At 38.2% G+C, this 14,759-nt stretch overlaps 1 protein-coding gene across 1 annotated transcript in view; it reads right to left on the bottom strand.

Moving 5' to 3' along the window:
- The window catches only part of LOC114032499, a 119,283-nt gene that overhangs the window by 35,467 nt on the left and 69,057 nt on the right, over nucleotides 1-14,759 (bottom strand). Inside the window, exons 7-8 of the mRNA XM_027847816.1 lie at nucleotides 11,557-12,025; nucleotides 10,254-10,416 (exon numbers count right to left, since the gene is read on the bottom strand). Of these exons, the coding sequence (XP_027703617.1) occupies nucleotides 10,254-10,416; nucleotides 11,557-12,025 (632 nt within the window). The remainder of the gene's footprint in view (nucleotides 1-10,253; nucleotides 10,417-11,556; nucleotides 12,026-14,759) is intronic.

The raw sequence follows: 14,759 nt of genomic DNA, 5'->3' as shown, positions 1-14,759 counted from the left end.
CAGCTTCTACATTAAAGGATCTAAGGTCTTGGAATAGGATACTCCAGAGGACAAAGGAGCTAGGATTACAACCAAGAATCCCTACCCATTAAAACTGAATATAATCCTTCAGGGGAAAATGGACATTCAATGAGATAGAGGACTTTCTAGCATTCTTGATGAAAAGACCAGAGCTGAATAGAAAATTTGAATTTCAGATACAAGACTCAAGAGAAGCATAAAAAGGTAAACAGGTGAGAGAAATCATAAGGGACTTGGTAAGATTAAACTGTTTACATCCCTACGTAGGAAGATGATATTTGTAACTCTTAAGACCTTTCTCATTATTAGAGTAGCTAAAAGGAGTATATGTAGACAGAAGGCATAAGTGTGAGTTGAATATGAAGGGATGATATCTAAAAATAAAATTAAGGGGTGAGAGAGAGGAATGTGCTTGGAGAGAGAGGGAGAGGGAGAATGGGGTAAATTACTTCACATAAAAGAGGCAAGAAAGAGCTTTTACAATGGAGGGGAAAACTGAAGAGTTGAGGGGGAGTAAATGAACCTTACTCTCATCAGAATTGGCTGAAAGAGGGAATAACATACATACTCAGTTGGGTATAGAAATCTATTTTACTCTATAGGGAAGTAGGAGGGGAAGGAGATAAGAGAAGGGAGGTGGTGATAGAAGGAAGGGCAGATTGGGGAGGGGGTAGTCAGAGCAAAACACTTTTCAGGAGGGACAGGGTGAAAGGAGAGAGAAAATAGAATAAACAGGGGTGAGGGTAATAGGCTCAAGGGAAATACAGTTAGCAATAGTAACTGAAAAAAATTTGAAGCAAGTTTCTCTGATAAAGGCCTCATTTCTCAAACATATAGAGAACTGAGTCAAATTTATAAAACTAAGAGCCATCCCGCAATTGATAAATGACCAAAAGATATGATCAGTTTTCAGAAGAAGTATCAAAGCTATCTATAGTCACATGAAAAATTACCCTAACTCACTCTTGAGTGGAGAAATGCAAATTAAAACAATTCTGAGGTACTACCTCATACCTATTAGATTGGCTAATAGGACAGAAAGGGTAAATGACAAATGCTGGAGGGAATGTGGGAAAAAATGAAACTTTAAAGCACTGGTGGTGGAGTTGTGAACTGATTCAACCATTCTATAGAGCAATTTGGAACTATGCCCAAAGAAAGATAAAAGCATGTATACCCTGTGACCTAGCAATACCACTACTAGGTTTGTATCCCAAAAGAGATTAAAAAAAAAAAAGGAAAAGGACCTATATGGACAAAAATACTTAAAGCAGCTCTTTTCTGGGGGCAAAGAATAGGAAATTGAGGGGATGCCCATCAATTGAGGAATGGCTAAACAAGTTGCGGTACATGATTATGATGGAATATTACTATGCTAAAATAAATGATGAGGGGCAGCTAGGTGGTGCAGTGGATAGAGCACTGGCCCTGGTATTAGGAGGACCTGAGTTCAAATCCAGCCTCAGACACATAACACTTACTAGCTCTGTGACTCTGGGCAAGTCACTTAACCCCAATTGCCTCACAAAAAAAATGACAAGCAGGATGCTCTGAGAGAAATTTGGAAAGACTTGCATGGGCTGATGCAAAGTGACATGTACTGTGTACAAAGTAACAGCAATATTGTAAGATGATCAGCTAGTTATTCTCAACAATACAATGATCCAAGACTACTCTGAAGGACTTATGATGAAAAATGCTATCCATCCCCTGAGAAAGAACTGACAGTGCCTGAATATTGATTGAAGCATACTTTTTTTACTTCCTTTTTTTGAGTTTTTTGTCTATGTTTTCTTTCACAATATGACTATTATGGATATGTTTTACATGACTACACATGTATAACCTGTATTGAATTGCTTGCCTTCTCAATGCAGGGGAAGGGGACATGGGGAGGGAGGAAGGGAGAGAATCTAGAACTCAAAGTTTTAAAAACAAATGTTAAAAATTGTTAAATTGTTTTCACATGTAACTGGGGGAAAATAAAATACTAAATTAAAAAAGATGTCCTATGACCTAATGGAAGAGAGAATTTTTTTTTTTTACAAACTGGTAGAATCTCTCGGAATTTGTATTTCTCTGTTACAACCTTTAAGAGCCTAGGGTCTTTTCTAAAGAATGAGGGATCAGGACACTGGTATAACAATAATAATAGCAACAACTCACAATTATTGAGGACTTTAAGAGTTGGGAAAAATAAATGGGGAGACTTCCCTCCCTCAACTTTATAAATTCTAATTTTAAGGATCAGCTTGATTCTTTTTTGAAGATTGATTATTCAATTTACATTACCACTTTAAAAAAGTGATTTCTGTTTACAGAGAGGAACTTTCTACTATGGTTACACTCAGAGTACAAATCTGATGGTCAATTCCTCACCCTGGTTACTTCCTCATTGTCTGAACTTGACTCTCCCTCTCTCCCTCTCTCCCAATAAATCACTTTTCCAAATTCCCAATATTAAATTGATAGCTAAACTTTTAATTCACAACAACTTTCTGTATTCCTAACCCTATGACTTTCTTCCTAGTAGCACCCTTCCACTAAGGGCAGTTCTCATTTCCCTCATGATCTAGTTTGCTCATACATACCTTGTCTCTTTTATAAGAGGTCTTGTGATCTCTTGCACTTTTTTTGGTGGAATTAAGCAAATCTTGTTTTTCTGCAGACTTGAACCTAACCTTGCTTTTTGTTTAACTCAGAGTTTCAAAAACACAAAGCTGAAATGTCAAAGGCCTTGGTGATTTGGTGACTGTCCTGTATTATTTATTTTTAGGAACTGTTCTCATTGTTGTTAAATTTTTATTATCAAAGAAAAATGTGAATAAAGTCAGAGCAAGTTTTGCTTTTGACAAAAGCCCAAAGTAGAGAGATTTTGCTAAACAGCTCACTACAGTTAACAAAAGATAATTCCCTGTCTTAAAAAATAGCTTCAACAGAAATAGCTTCATTTTTCAACTAACGTAGTTCAAAATGAATAGTCCTATTTTCAAACAAAGGCAGCATGATTTGCTAATAGGAATCATCTTGATTTAGATGGGGGGGAATATGCTTTTGACTTCCTTTGTCCATATTAACACTTTCGGGAGGGTTTATACACTTACATGCAGCTGCAGTATAGTGGAAAGAATGATGGGTTTAAAATTTGAAGACCTAGTTAGCTTCAAGTCCTGGCCCTGTCATTTAACTATCTGTGTGACCTTGGACAAATCATTTCACCATTCCATGCTTCATAATCCACACTTCATAAAGAAACTAGTACCTATACTAGCTATCTCTCTGTAATCTTCAATCTCATCTTATTGACTGGCTCCTTCACTTCTTCAAACATGTCCAAGTCTCTACAAATGCACCCATGTCATCCATTAAGGAAAAAAAACCTTACTTAATTGGACTTCCCATTAACTAGCATTCTACATTTTTCCTCCACTTCTCAATCAGTAAATCAATAAACATTTATTAAGCACCTACTGTATACCACACACAGTGCCAGGTGCTGGGGATACAAAAAGAAGCAAAAGACCATCTGTGCCCTCAAGAAACTTACAATCTAATACAGGAGACAACATGCAAACAAATATATACAAAACAAGACATAAATACATAGATAGATGTGTGTGTATGTGTTTAACAGGAAATAATTAATAGAGAGAAACAACAGAATTAAAAGGGGATAGGGAAGCCTTCCTGTATAAGGTGGGATATTAGTTGAGATTTAAAGGAAGTCATCGAAGTCAATAGTCAGATCAAAGAAGGGAAAACACTCCAGGCAGTGGGGACGACCAGAGAAAATGTCCAGAGTCTAGAGATGTATGCTTCTCAGGCAAATTCCTTGAGAAGAATTGGACAATATGGGAATACCTATCAATTGGAAATGACTGAACAGGTTGTGTTATGTGATTGTGAAGGAATACTATTGTGCTATAAGAAATGATGAGCAGGATGATTTCAGAAAAACCTGGAAAGACTTATACAAACTGAGGCAAAGTGAAGTGAGCAGAACCAGAACATTGTACACAGTAGCAGCAATATTGTACAATGAAGAACTATGAATGACTTAGCTATTCTCAGCAATACAATGATCCAAGAAAATTCCAAAAGACCCATGATGAAAAATGCTATCTACCTCCAGAGAAAGAACTGATGGAATCTGAATGCAAATCAAATAATACTTTTTTTTTGCTTTTCCTGGGTGTTTTTTTTTTTGGTCTGTGCTTTTTTTGCAACATGGCTAATACAGAAATATGTTTTGCTTGTCTGCACATGTATAATCTACATGAAATTGCTTTCCCTTTCAAGAAGGGAGGAAGAGAGGGAGAGAATTTGGAACTCATTTTTAAATGAATATTAAAAAGTGTTTTATATGTCATTTTAAAAAATATAAAATGTTTCAAAAGGAAAAAAAAACATCTACAATTGGTGTTTTCACTTCTCTTCTCACTCTCTTTTAAATACTCTGTAGTCTGGATTCCAGACTTGCCACTCAATTGAAACACCTCTCTCCTAAGTTACCAGTGATCCTCTAAATTGCCAAATCTAATAGCCTTTTCTCAATCTGCAGCCTTTGTCAATCCTCCTTGTCTTTAGGATATTGTCTCCTCTCTTGGCTTTCCTGACAGTGTTCTTTTTTGGCTCTCCTTCTACCTGTAAGATAGCTCCTTCTCAGTTTTCTTTGCTGGCTCTTCCTCAAAATCATACCCACTAATCATGAGTGTCCCCCAAGGCTCTGTTCAAGGCCCTCTTTTCTTCTCCTTCTCTACTCTTTGGCTTGGCGCTCTTATCAACTCCCATGGATAATAATTGTCATCTCTACACAGACGATTCACAGATCTTGAAATCGAGCCTTAATCTTTCTCCTGAGCTTCCAAAGGCAGCACCAGCTGCCTTTTGGACATCTGGAATTGAAGGTCCCCATGCAGCTCAAAGTAATATGTCCAAAACATAACTCTTTGTTTTCCTCTTAAACCCTTCCTTCTTCCCAACTGTCTTATTACTGTGGAAAGCACCACCATCCTCCCAGTCTTCTTCCTAACCTTCCGCTGAAGTTCACAACCTCAATGTCTTTCTCAACTGCTCAGTCACATTTACCCCACATATCCAGTATGGTTTCAAGTCTTGTTTCTATCTTCACAACATCTCCCATGTTTTCCCCCTTCTTTGAATTCGCATACCTGCCGCCCTGGTACAAGCTTTCATCACTTCACACATCAACTATTTCAATAGGCTTTTGGTTGTAGTTCCTCCCCATCCCAGTCTATCCTCCAATCAACTGCCAAAATGATCTTCTAAAAGTAATTATCTGACCCAGTCAAATATAAAAATCCTCTCTTTGGCTTTTAAAGCCATACACAACCTGAGCCCTTCTGCAGTCTTCTAACACGTTACTACCCTCCACCTACTTTACAGTTCAGCAACAGTGGCCTTGCTATTCCCCACATATAACATCTCCCTACTTCTTGCCTTTTCACTGCCTCTCCCACATACCTGGAATGCTCTCCCTGCTCACCTCCACCTGCTGGTTTCCCCCAACCTCTTTCAAGTCTCAAATCCGATTTCCTGCAAAAGACCTTTCCAGTCTTTCCCCCATCTCCCTCTCTATGTCTAGACAGAACATTACTTCCTCTTTACAAATAAATATTTATTTGTACAAAGTGTTTTCCTTGTTGTCTTTCCCAATAGAATGAGAGCTCCTTGAGAGCAGGAACCTCTTTCTTTGTATCCCTAGTACTTAACACAATGCCTGGCACTTAGAAAGTGCTTAATAAATGCCTATTGATTGACAATTGACTGACTGATCTATCTTTAACCCCCAACATGGTAGTATTGAAAATCAAAAGATATTGTGTAAAGTCAAAAGAAAAAATAAAAGACAAAAATGTTCTCAATCTGCCTGTCATTCATTAGCTATTACTATTATTGACATATTCTTTCCTTATAGCCTTTTCAAATTCCAGTCAATGCATGAGAGCAGAGCTAGAGCTCCTAGATTGGCTCTTTCCATCCAAATATTCCAATTAAAACTTTTTATAAGCTTTTCATGTGCATGTGCTCATCAATATTCATAAAGGTGAGGTCATCATACCTTTAAGCATCTAATTACCCAAAATGAATTGTTCAGTTAACATCTTTAAAGACCTGGGTATTCTGTCTTTGTGGCAAACCCTTGCTGATAGAGAAATTAACACCAACTTTGAACATGGATTTATTTCTTACCCTTTAAGAACCACTCTTGAAATAAATGTATGAACTTCTCATCATCAAATTAGTCAGTTCAAGGTGAAACTATTGGTCCATTTAATTAAGTAGGAGACTTCATGCTAGCTCAACTTTTCATTTGTGCTCAAGAGGAAAAAAAAAACCCTCATGTAACAGATTGGGAGTAGGATGATCTGGATAATTTGAATCCTAGCTCTGTGTGACCTTGGGTAAGTTATATCACACCTCAGTTTCCTCATCTGTAAAGTGAGGGGCTTGGACAATGTTCTCTACGTTCTTTTTCATCTCTAAATCCTATGGCCCTATATGTGATCAAATCTTCACCAATAACATTCACTCAAGGGTAGAACCTATTTCTACCCTGTAACAGGTAGATGTGACACATCTACTTGTTCAAAAACTAGAAACAAAATGGATCCCTTTCAGTTGTGGAATAACTAAACAAATTATGAAATACAAATATAATAGTGTATTATTGGTCCCTAAGAAATAATGAATATGAGGAATTCGGAGAAATATCAGAAGATATGCAATGACTACATTGAGCTAAACAATAGCAACAGTAAATAGCAGTAGAACTGCAATAAACTATTGTATACGGTGTGAGTTTTGGAGAGCTGATAATGAAACATACCTCCTTAGCAATTCTGGATAAAACAAGCCAGACACTTTAAAATCCTTTTACTTGACAAATTCCATTCCATTAAAAGTACAGTCATTGTTCAGAGAGAAGTAGGGGACTCTGGATATGAACTAGGTTTTATGCAGTCAGATCTGATCAGCATTTAGGCTATCTTTGCTTATATATTTTTGTGTCATAAAAAAGAAAACTATGACGGGGGAAGGGGAGGAAAGGAAGGTAAGAGAAAGAGATGTCTATGCAAAAACAAAAGACTTTTAAAGAGTAACCTACCTAGACCTAGATAATCAGCTCTTCCCACAATCTGTGATTCATATGGAAAAGTAATTAAAGGTAGAATAATTACATTAGCCTCATTTACTGTTTGGTGCCAAGAGTAAGGAAAAAAATAAACTGTTAATAACTGATCCTGTCATGCAATGGCATACCTTTAGCTAAGTACCCCTAGCACTTCTGAACAACTTCAATTCACACAGAAAGAGATGGTCTATAACCCAATGATGAGTCACATCTCACAGATCTATGGCAAAAAAAAAACTTCTCTGGTTCTCAGGCGCTGATAGGATTCCACTTTTTATAATATCACATAGATGTTCAGGGAGTAGCTACTGTGCACTGTGGCATGTGAAAGCTCCTATCTACTCACCCACAGAAAGACTCAAGCCACAAGGCCTAGCAGGGAAGTGTCATTACTCTGTAGGACAAAATATGGGATTCCAGTGCAACATAGCTTCAAAAGGGACCACATTTCAATGGAAAATTCGTTCCAAATCCAAGCCTAGAGACCTTGATGTTGAATGGGACCCCAACAGCATAAATATTGGAAAGAACAGACGGGTTGTTGGTTCCAAGTCGGAATGCAATCAGGCCTTTAAAAAGCATAACATTTATGACAAGAAGGAAGCTTAGAGTCTAACCCAACACCCTCATTTTATAGTAGTAGATATGGAATCTGGACCCTCTCATAAGGATCAGCAAACCAGTCAAAATTGGATCTCTTGACTTTTCTCCTTACAAACCCACAGTTTGTTCGCCTGTACTTTGCTAGGATTACTAACATTTCAAAAAGGCATTTTAGTAAACAAATAATGATATACTACAATGAACACTCAACTTGGAGTCAGTGGATCTAGGTTTGAATCCTAGCCCTGATACTTCCACACTTCAATGTGGCCCTAGACAAATTACATAATCTGTATGAACTTCAGTTTCCTCATCTATAAAGTAGAAATGTGAGGGAGCATAACACACTGGTTAGAGAGTTAACGTAGTCGAAAGAGAGGAGAAGAGCTAGCTGTATTGGAGTCCTATCTCTGCCACATACTGGCTGTGTGACTTGTCAAATCACTTAACCTCTCAGTGCCCCAGACAAATCTGACATAAATTGTAGAATACAGTTATCCTTTTCACCTTGCAACTTTCCCCATTGTGGTTTCGATATATCTCAGGTTGGCATAAGATATTGAATGGGAATTTTGGGGGGAGTTTTGCAGAAGCCACAGATGACACACAAAAGTCAAGAGACAACATAGAGCCTATGACCAAATACTTAACCCAAATTTTACCATAAGGTAAACACCTCATTAAAGAAAAAGAAAACAATCAGACTTCTTCTCTGGTATGAAGCGAGAGCCAAAAAATTTTACGTGGGTTTTCCAGATCACGGGGGCACTGTGCCCCTAACCCCTGCACTGTGAAAGGGATAACTGTAGTTGCCAATATGCATTGGTAGAGGTAACTTCCTTATTAGGAGTTACCTATACTGAGGAAATCATGGGCCTGAATTCCTATGCCCTTACCTGCAAAAAAAGGAAAGGATAATTGCATTCCCTTACAGGGCAGCTCTGAGGAACATACTTATGTAATTTAAAGTACTATAAAAAAATGCAAGCTATTATTGTGTCTTCAGTTTCAAGGATCTGTAATTGTGTCTCGGTGTGCACATCTTCCCTATAACTTAGTAAACAATCTATAAGAGTTGCTGTGGCCAAAAAAAATCATTTTGTAACCACTCTAGTGATGAGCTTCTCAATGCAGCTAGGCTAAGTTAATCAATCAACCAATGTTGTTCAGTTGTTTTTCAGTCATGTCTGACTCTTTGTGACCTCATTTGGAGTTTTCTTGGCAAAGATACTGAAGTAGTTTGACATTTCCTTCTCCGGCTCATTTTATACATGAGCAAAGTGAGGCGAACAGGGTTAAGTGACCTGCTCAGGGTTATGTAGCTAGTAAGTGTCTGAGATTATATTTGAACTCAGGTCTCCCTGACTCCAGGCCCAGTGGTCTATACACTGCATCACCTAGCTGCCTTGTCAATCAACTAATGAACAAGCAATAATTAAGCGTCCATTATGTACCAAGCTCTGTGCTGGGTGACGGGTGTACAAAGACAGAAATGAAATAATGCCTGCTCCTAAAGAGCTTACATTTTTTTCCAGGGAAACAATATATATATATATATACAAAGATACATACAAAACATGTACAGAATAAATACAAGGTAATATGGGGAGGGAAAAGCCAGGGGACTTGGGGTGGGGGGAAGGAGACAAAAAGACTCTATGTAAAAGTTTGTACTTGAGCTGAGCTTTGAAGAAAACAGGGACTTACAAAAAGCAAAGATGAACATTCTAGACACAGGTGGACAGCCTGTATAAAGACACTAAGATGGGGGGTTGAGCGTCATATGTAAGCAATTGCAAAAAAAAATAATTAGTTTTGCTGGACCATAAAGAAATGATGCATAAAAAGGCTTGGAGGATAGATTGTAGCCAGTCTGCTAAGAATTTCAAAAGCTATGCAAAGAAATTTATAAATGATAAAATTTGATTCTAAAGGCAGTAGGGATACACTACAGGTTTTCTGAGCAGGAGAGTAACCTGTTTAGATGTGCTTTAAGAAAAATATGTTGGAAGCTGTGTGGCAGATGAATTGGTCAGTGGAGATACTTAAGTTGAGACAGGTCCCTGGATAAAAGATGTACAATCTATCATTGGACTTATATTTGAAGATTTTCCAGCTTTGTAGAAAATTCCTAATTTTGTACGCTGCTGCCATAGCCTTCTAGAACTCAGGAGCCCTGCCACACCATGAGGAGGCAGAGGAGGAAAAGGATTTTAGTGGAGGGAGCTATCTTCATGATGTATTGATTTGGTACCCTCCTAAACAAAAAGAGTAAATATAAAGGAGATGTCTCTTTTTGCCCAACCAACAGCTAGGATATAGTTAAAACCCCAATGAAGAAAGTAGCTATCAATCTAAAAACAGATAACCAGGTTATTAGAATCATCACCACAGGTACAATATATCAACTGTTGATGGGTCTTAGCTATGAAAATCTGGCTATGGGAGACCAAGCAAACAACTTATCACTCACTAAAGTTGTGGGCAACTTTGTAGTCTAAAAGAAGGTGTTGGTTCCCTAAGAAATCATTGTTCAACATCACAGGGGTATTCAGAGCTCGGAACTGGTCGTAGAGTCTTGTCACATCAATTTTTCTCTTCTGGAGGTCACATGTTGACCAGATGGATTTTAGAATCTGAAAAACATGAAGAAAGGAAAGAAGGAAACTGAAATCTGCACACAGTGACATTACCAGAAATATGTTCTGACTTCAGATTTTCATTCTCAGAAAGGGCAGCTCTGTCTTCCAAATTCACCAAGCCATTCCAACTTGTGTTTTAATGAATCCTTGAATAGTGACAGAAGAGGCATTCAGACCTAAATAACTGGGGCACAGTGGTTTCCCAAGGGTCTCTAGAACTAAATTCACTAGTAGAAAAGTGGTTGGAGGTCAGGTCAGAATTTCTCCAGGTTCTCTCCATGCATATCCTGATCCAAAGGCACAGAAAAGAGAGATTGACTGGAAACAGATGTGAGAGAGCCTGAGGCAAAGTCTGTCAGAAGGAATGGTAGACCCCAGTTCAAATGTCTGAGATGACTTATTTAAAAAGATATTCCAGCCCAAAGCAGTTTCGTTTTTGTTTTTTTGTGATAGATTCTCATCTGTCTCTGAGACACGTGGTACATTTTAGTTTTGAACACAAAACATTTCCCTTGAAAAATCTCACCCTTTTTTTCAATCATATTTCAGAAAATCTTTGAGCTAGGAGGGACCTCAGAAGTCATCTAGCTCAACCCTTATATGAATAAGAATTCCCTCTACTGTGTTCCTGACCAGTGATCATCCAGCCTTTGCTTCAAAACCTCTAGTGAAGGGGAAGTCCCTATCTCCCATGGCAGTCATTCTGATTTGGGACAGCTCTAATATTTTTTTTTTAATTTACATTGAACCAAAATCTTCCTTCTAGTGACTTCTGATATATCAGCAGCCCCAATAAAAAGAGCAGCCATCAGTTTAATAAGTAAATCATTAGATTAACAGAAATAATAAAAAGATTCAGCACCTCTGAGCACTGGATTTTATACAAAATAGAACTCCCCTCGTGAACTTTGATTCTACTGCTTTATTTACTTAGCAAATCTGTGTCAGCTCTGAATCAACCTAATGCTATACAATAATTCGTCAGCACCTCCTCAATCAATGAATAAAAGTGATAACAGGACATTTTTCTCAAAGATTTAAAGTAAACTGGAAAAAGGATCTCTGTCCACTACACCTTTTCTTTATTTCCACAGTATAACCCTTGGGTTAAATTAAGGAAGGGGAAAGACTTACCTTGTCATGAGGAACAATATCCCAGTGAAAGGCTTTTGTTCTTTCAGTGGCTGGAATGGGGTTAACAGCTGGAAGGCTGGCAGAGAGCAGTGGGCCTCCCTGAACTAAGGGGATGCAAGGTTGGGGTACACCTGCAGTGCCCTGTCCCATTGAAATTCTCCTTTGGGATCCTGACATACAACTGGAGGTTGGAACCATACTCAGTGAAGTTGTGGAAGAACCTGTAGCCAGCAAAGACAATGATTCTTTTTCCTTTCCTCCTGGAAGTATGTCAGGACCATCTTTACTGATCTCACGTTTGGAGGTTAGGCTAATCTCTGCACATGAACTTCCATCTTGAAATTCAGCCTGATGGTCTGGATAAGTCAGAAAGGGTGCGCAGTATTGGCTGATGAGGGTGACCCATTTGTCCCTCATCTCAGTGACATCCTTCATTTGTCTAATCAGGGCTGTAGCAGGAATTCGGAATCTAAAAATAGAAATACATGTCTATTTCTCTATCCAGTTATAGCAAATGGAGCTATGGATGTAGAGTTAGAACAAGGGGGCTGTAACAATAGAGGCTATGGCATTCACTAGATATATGGCTGTATACAAATCACTTTGTCCTTCTGAGGTTCAATTTAATAATAATTTGCTTCTTAATCTAACTCAACAGGGTTGTTGAAAGGGCCATACGAGAAAATGTCTATAAAATGTTTTGTAAACCATGAAGGATAATGTAATGTGAGCCGTCGTCGTCATCATCATCATCATCATCATCATCATCGTCACTATTATTTGTACAAAGAACATGCTGATGCCAAATAAAGAGGAACCATGATGTAATAGTTAGAGCACTTGGAGTCAGGAAGAAATGGGCTCCAATCTCACCTCAGACATTTAGTAAGCTGTGTGACATTGCGCAAGTCATGTAATTTTTCTAGATGTTTTCCCATCTGGAAAATAGATTGAGAGAGGGATAGCTTAATGGCTACAGCACATAATGACCTTGTTGTATTCCCTGGGCTAACCACTTAACCTCTCTGTGCCTCAGTTTCCCCATCTGTAAAATGGAGATAACAATAGCACCTACCTCCCTGTATTATGCTGAGAACAAATGAATTGACATGTATAAAATACTTTGCAAACTTTAAATTACTATGTAACTGCTAGCTATCATTGTCATTACTGTTAGTATTGTTTTTATTGTTATTATTATTATTATTATTATCATTGTTATTATTAGGAGGAGGAAGAGGAACTCAGTGACCTATAAAATCCTCTCCAGCTCTCTGTATATGGCCATTACATGTGCGCATGTATCATTGAATCTCTTTATAACAATAAGGGAGGAGGGAAAAAAAAAGTTCTTCCACAGTAGATTTTCATTCTCTGTCTTTCCTCCTACCCCCTTCCAGTTTCCATAAGCTTCTAGAAAATCCCAGGGCCTAATCAGGCTATCGATCATGTCACTCCCCTGCTCCAAAGCCTTTGATTGCTTCCTTGTCTTCCAGAATAAAATACAAACCTCTCGGCTTGACATTTAAAGTCCTTCCCAATCTGGCTCCTGTCTACCTTTCCAGGCTTATCACACATTATTTGCCTTTATGTCCTTCCCCTTCTGGCTAAACCAACCTATTTGTGCTTTCTGAACCAGGCATTCCATCTTTCTCCTCCATGCCTATGCACAAGCCGGCCTCTATGCCTAGAAGGTTCTCCCTTCTCACTTCTGCCTTAGAATTCTCAGTTCCTGAGGCTAGGCTCAGGCACCTCCTCCAGGGGAAGGCTTTAGGTATTAGCACTCTCTTTCTCCATCTCCAATTAACCACATATGTCCTTATCTTTTAGATGTTGTCTCCCCTAGTAAAATATAGGGAATTGAGGGCAAGAATTGTTTCATTTTTGTCTTTTTACTCCCAGAGTCTACCACAGTGCCTGGCACATAGTAGGTGCTTGATAAATGCCGGCCAGATCAGTCACATAACTTACTAAATGTCTGAGGCACTTTTATCAGGGCCAACAGAACACAAGGAAATCAAGAACTCATTAAACATTTGTTAACCAACCTCCTACTGTGTTCATAGCCCCCTGCTAGATGCGAAGGAAGAGACAAGGTTTATTAAGACACTTTTCTCATAGCATGTACTGTCTAGCACATAGTCGCAGAAAATTATTATATAAAATGGCATTTAAGTACAAAGAGGTACAAAAAATTGGGTGGGGTATAAAAGAAAAAAGAAATTAATGACCCAGAGAGAAGGCTTCCTGGAAAGTGGTGAATTTGAGCTAGGCCTTAAAAAAGAAAAAGAAATAATCCAGAAAGCAAGGAAAGTATGACTTTATCAAGTCATAAAGGGGAAAAGCACTGACTCTGGAGTGAGAGGATCTGAGTTCAAAGCCTGCCTCTCACACTTATTCCCTGAAAAACTTTAAGAAAGTCATTTAACTTCGATTTTCTCATCCGTAAAATAAGAGGGCTGAGTTAGATGTCATCTCAATTTCTTTCCAGTTCTAGATCTATGATTCTATATCTCTAAGTACAAGAGGAAAAGAGGAAATAGACACAGGAGAGAAAGGATAACTACCAAGTAACTGTTTTTTTCAGTCTAGACTCCTTTTCTCCTTCCCTATGTCTATGTCCCCAACAAGGCTTAGCATATGTGGGTTATGGGCTTAATGACATGTGAAAGGAATAGAAGTCTAGCTGGACATCAGAAACAAGTGAGGAGAAAGAAAGGGCCATGAGAAATTGAAGACCTGACAAAGGAAGAAAATGAGGAAGAAGACCACTTCATAGTAAGAAGGTCAAATTATCCATCTGGGATCCAAAGCACCCTGGTTCACATTTTTAGCTAATTTTGGATCCATTAGTTTGCATCAAGTTTGGTGGATGCTTTGATGTATCAAGCATCTTAAGACATTTTCTCAATGTGTACTCCACCTCCGCTGCCTCAATGAAGCAATCCACTACATTTGGAAGATATGTGAAGATAAATCCTTATACAATGCAATGGTATAAATAACATCGTGATTAGCTTTGCCAAAGATAATTCTAATTTAAACAGAGTTGTTGGACAGCCTAACTTGTCAAAGGAGAATAGCACAGGCTGCTCTGACCTTTTCAAACAAAGTTAATTGCTTAGGTTTTTAAGGTTATGGAGTTGAAATTTTGCCATATATTGATTCAGTGGTGTAAATTTTTCTCATCATTCCTCCTTTCC

This window comes from Vombatus ursinus, unplaced genomic scaffold (genome assembly GCF_900497805.2).
Source record: "Vombatus ursinus unplaced genomic scaffold, bare-nosed wombat genome assembly UNPS02000580.1, whole genome shotgun sequence".
NCBI classification, from domain to species: domain Eukaryota; kingdom Metazoa; phylum Chordata; class Mammalia; order Diprotodontia; family Vombatidae; genus Vombatus; species Vombatus ursinus.
The sequence above is the reverse complement of the archived record's forward strand: the minus strand, read 5'-3'. Positions and strand labels throughout refer to the sequence as shown.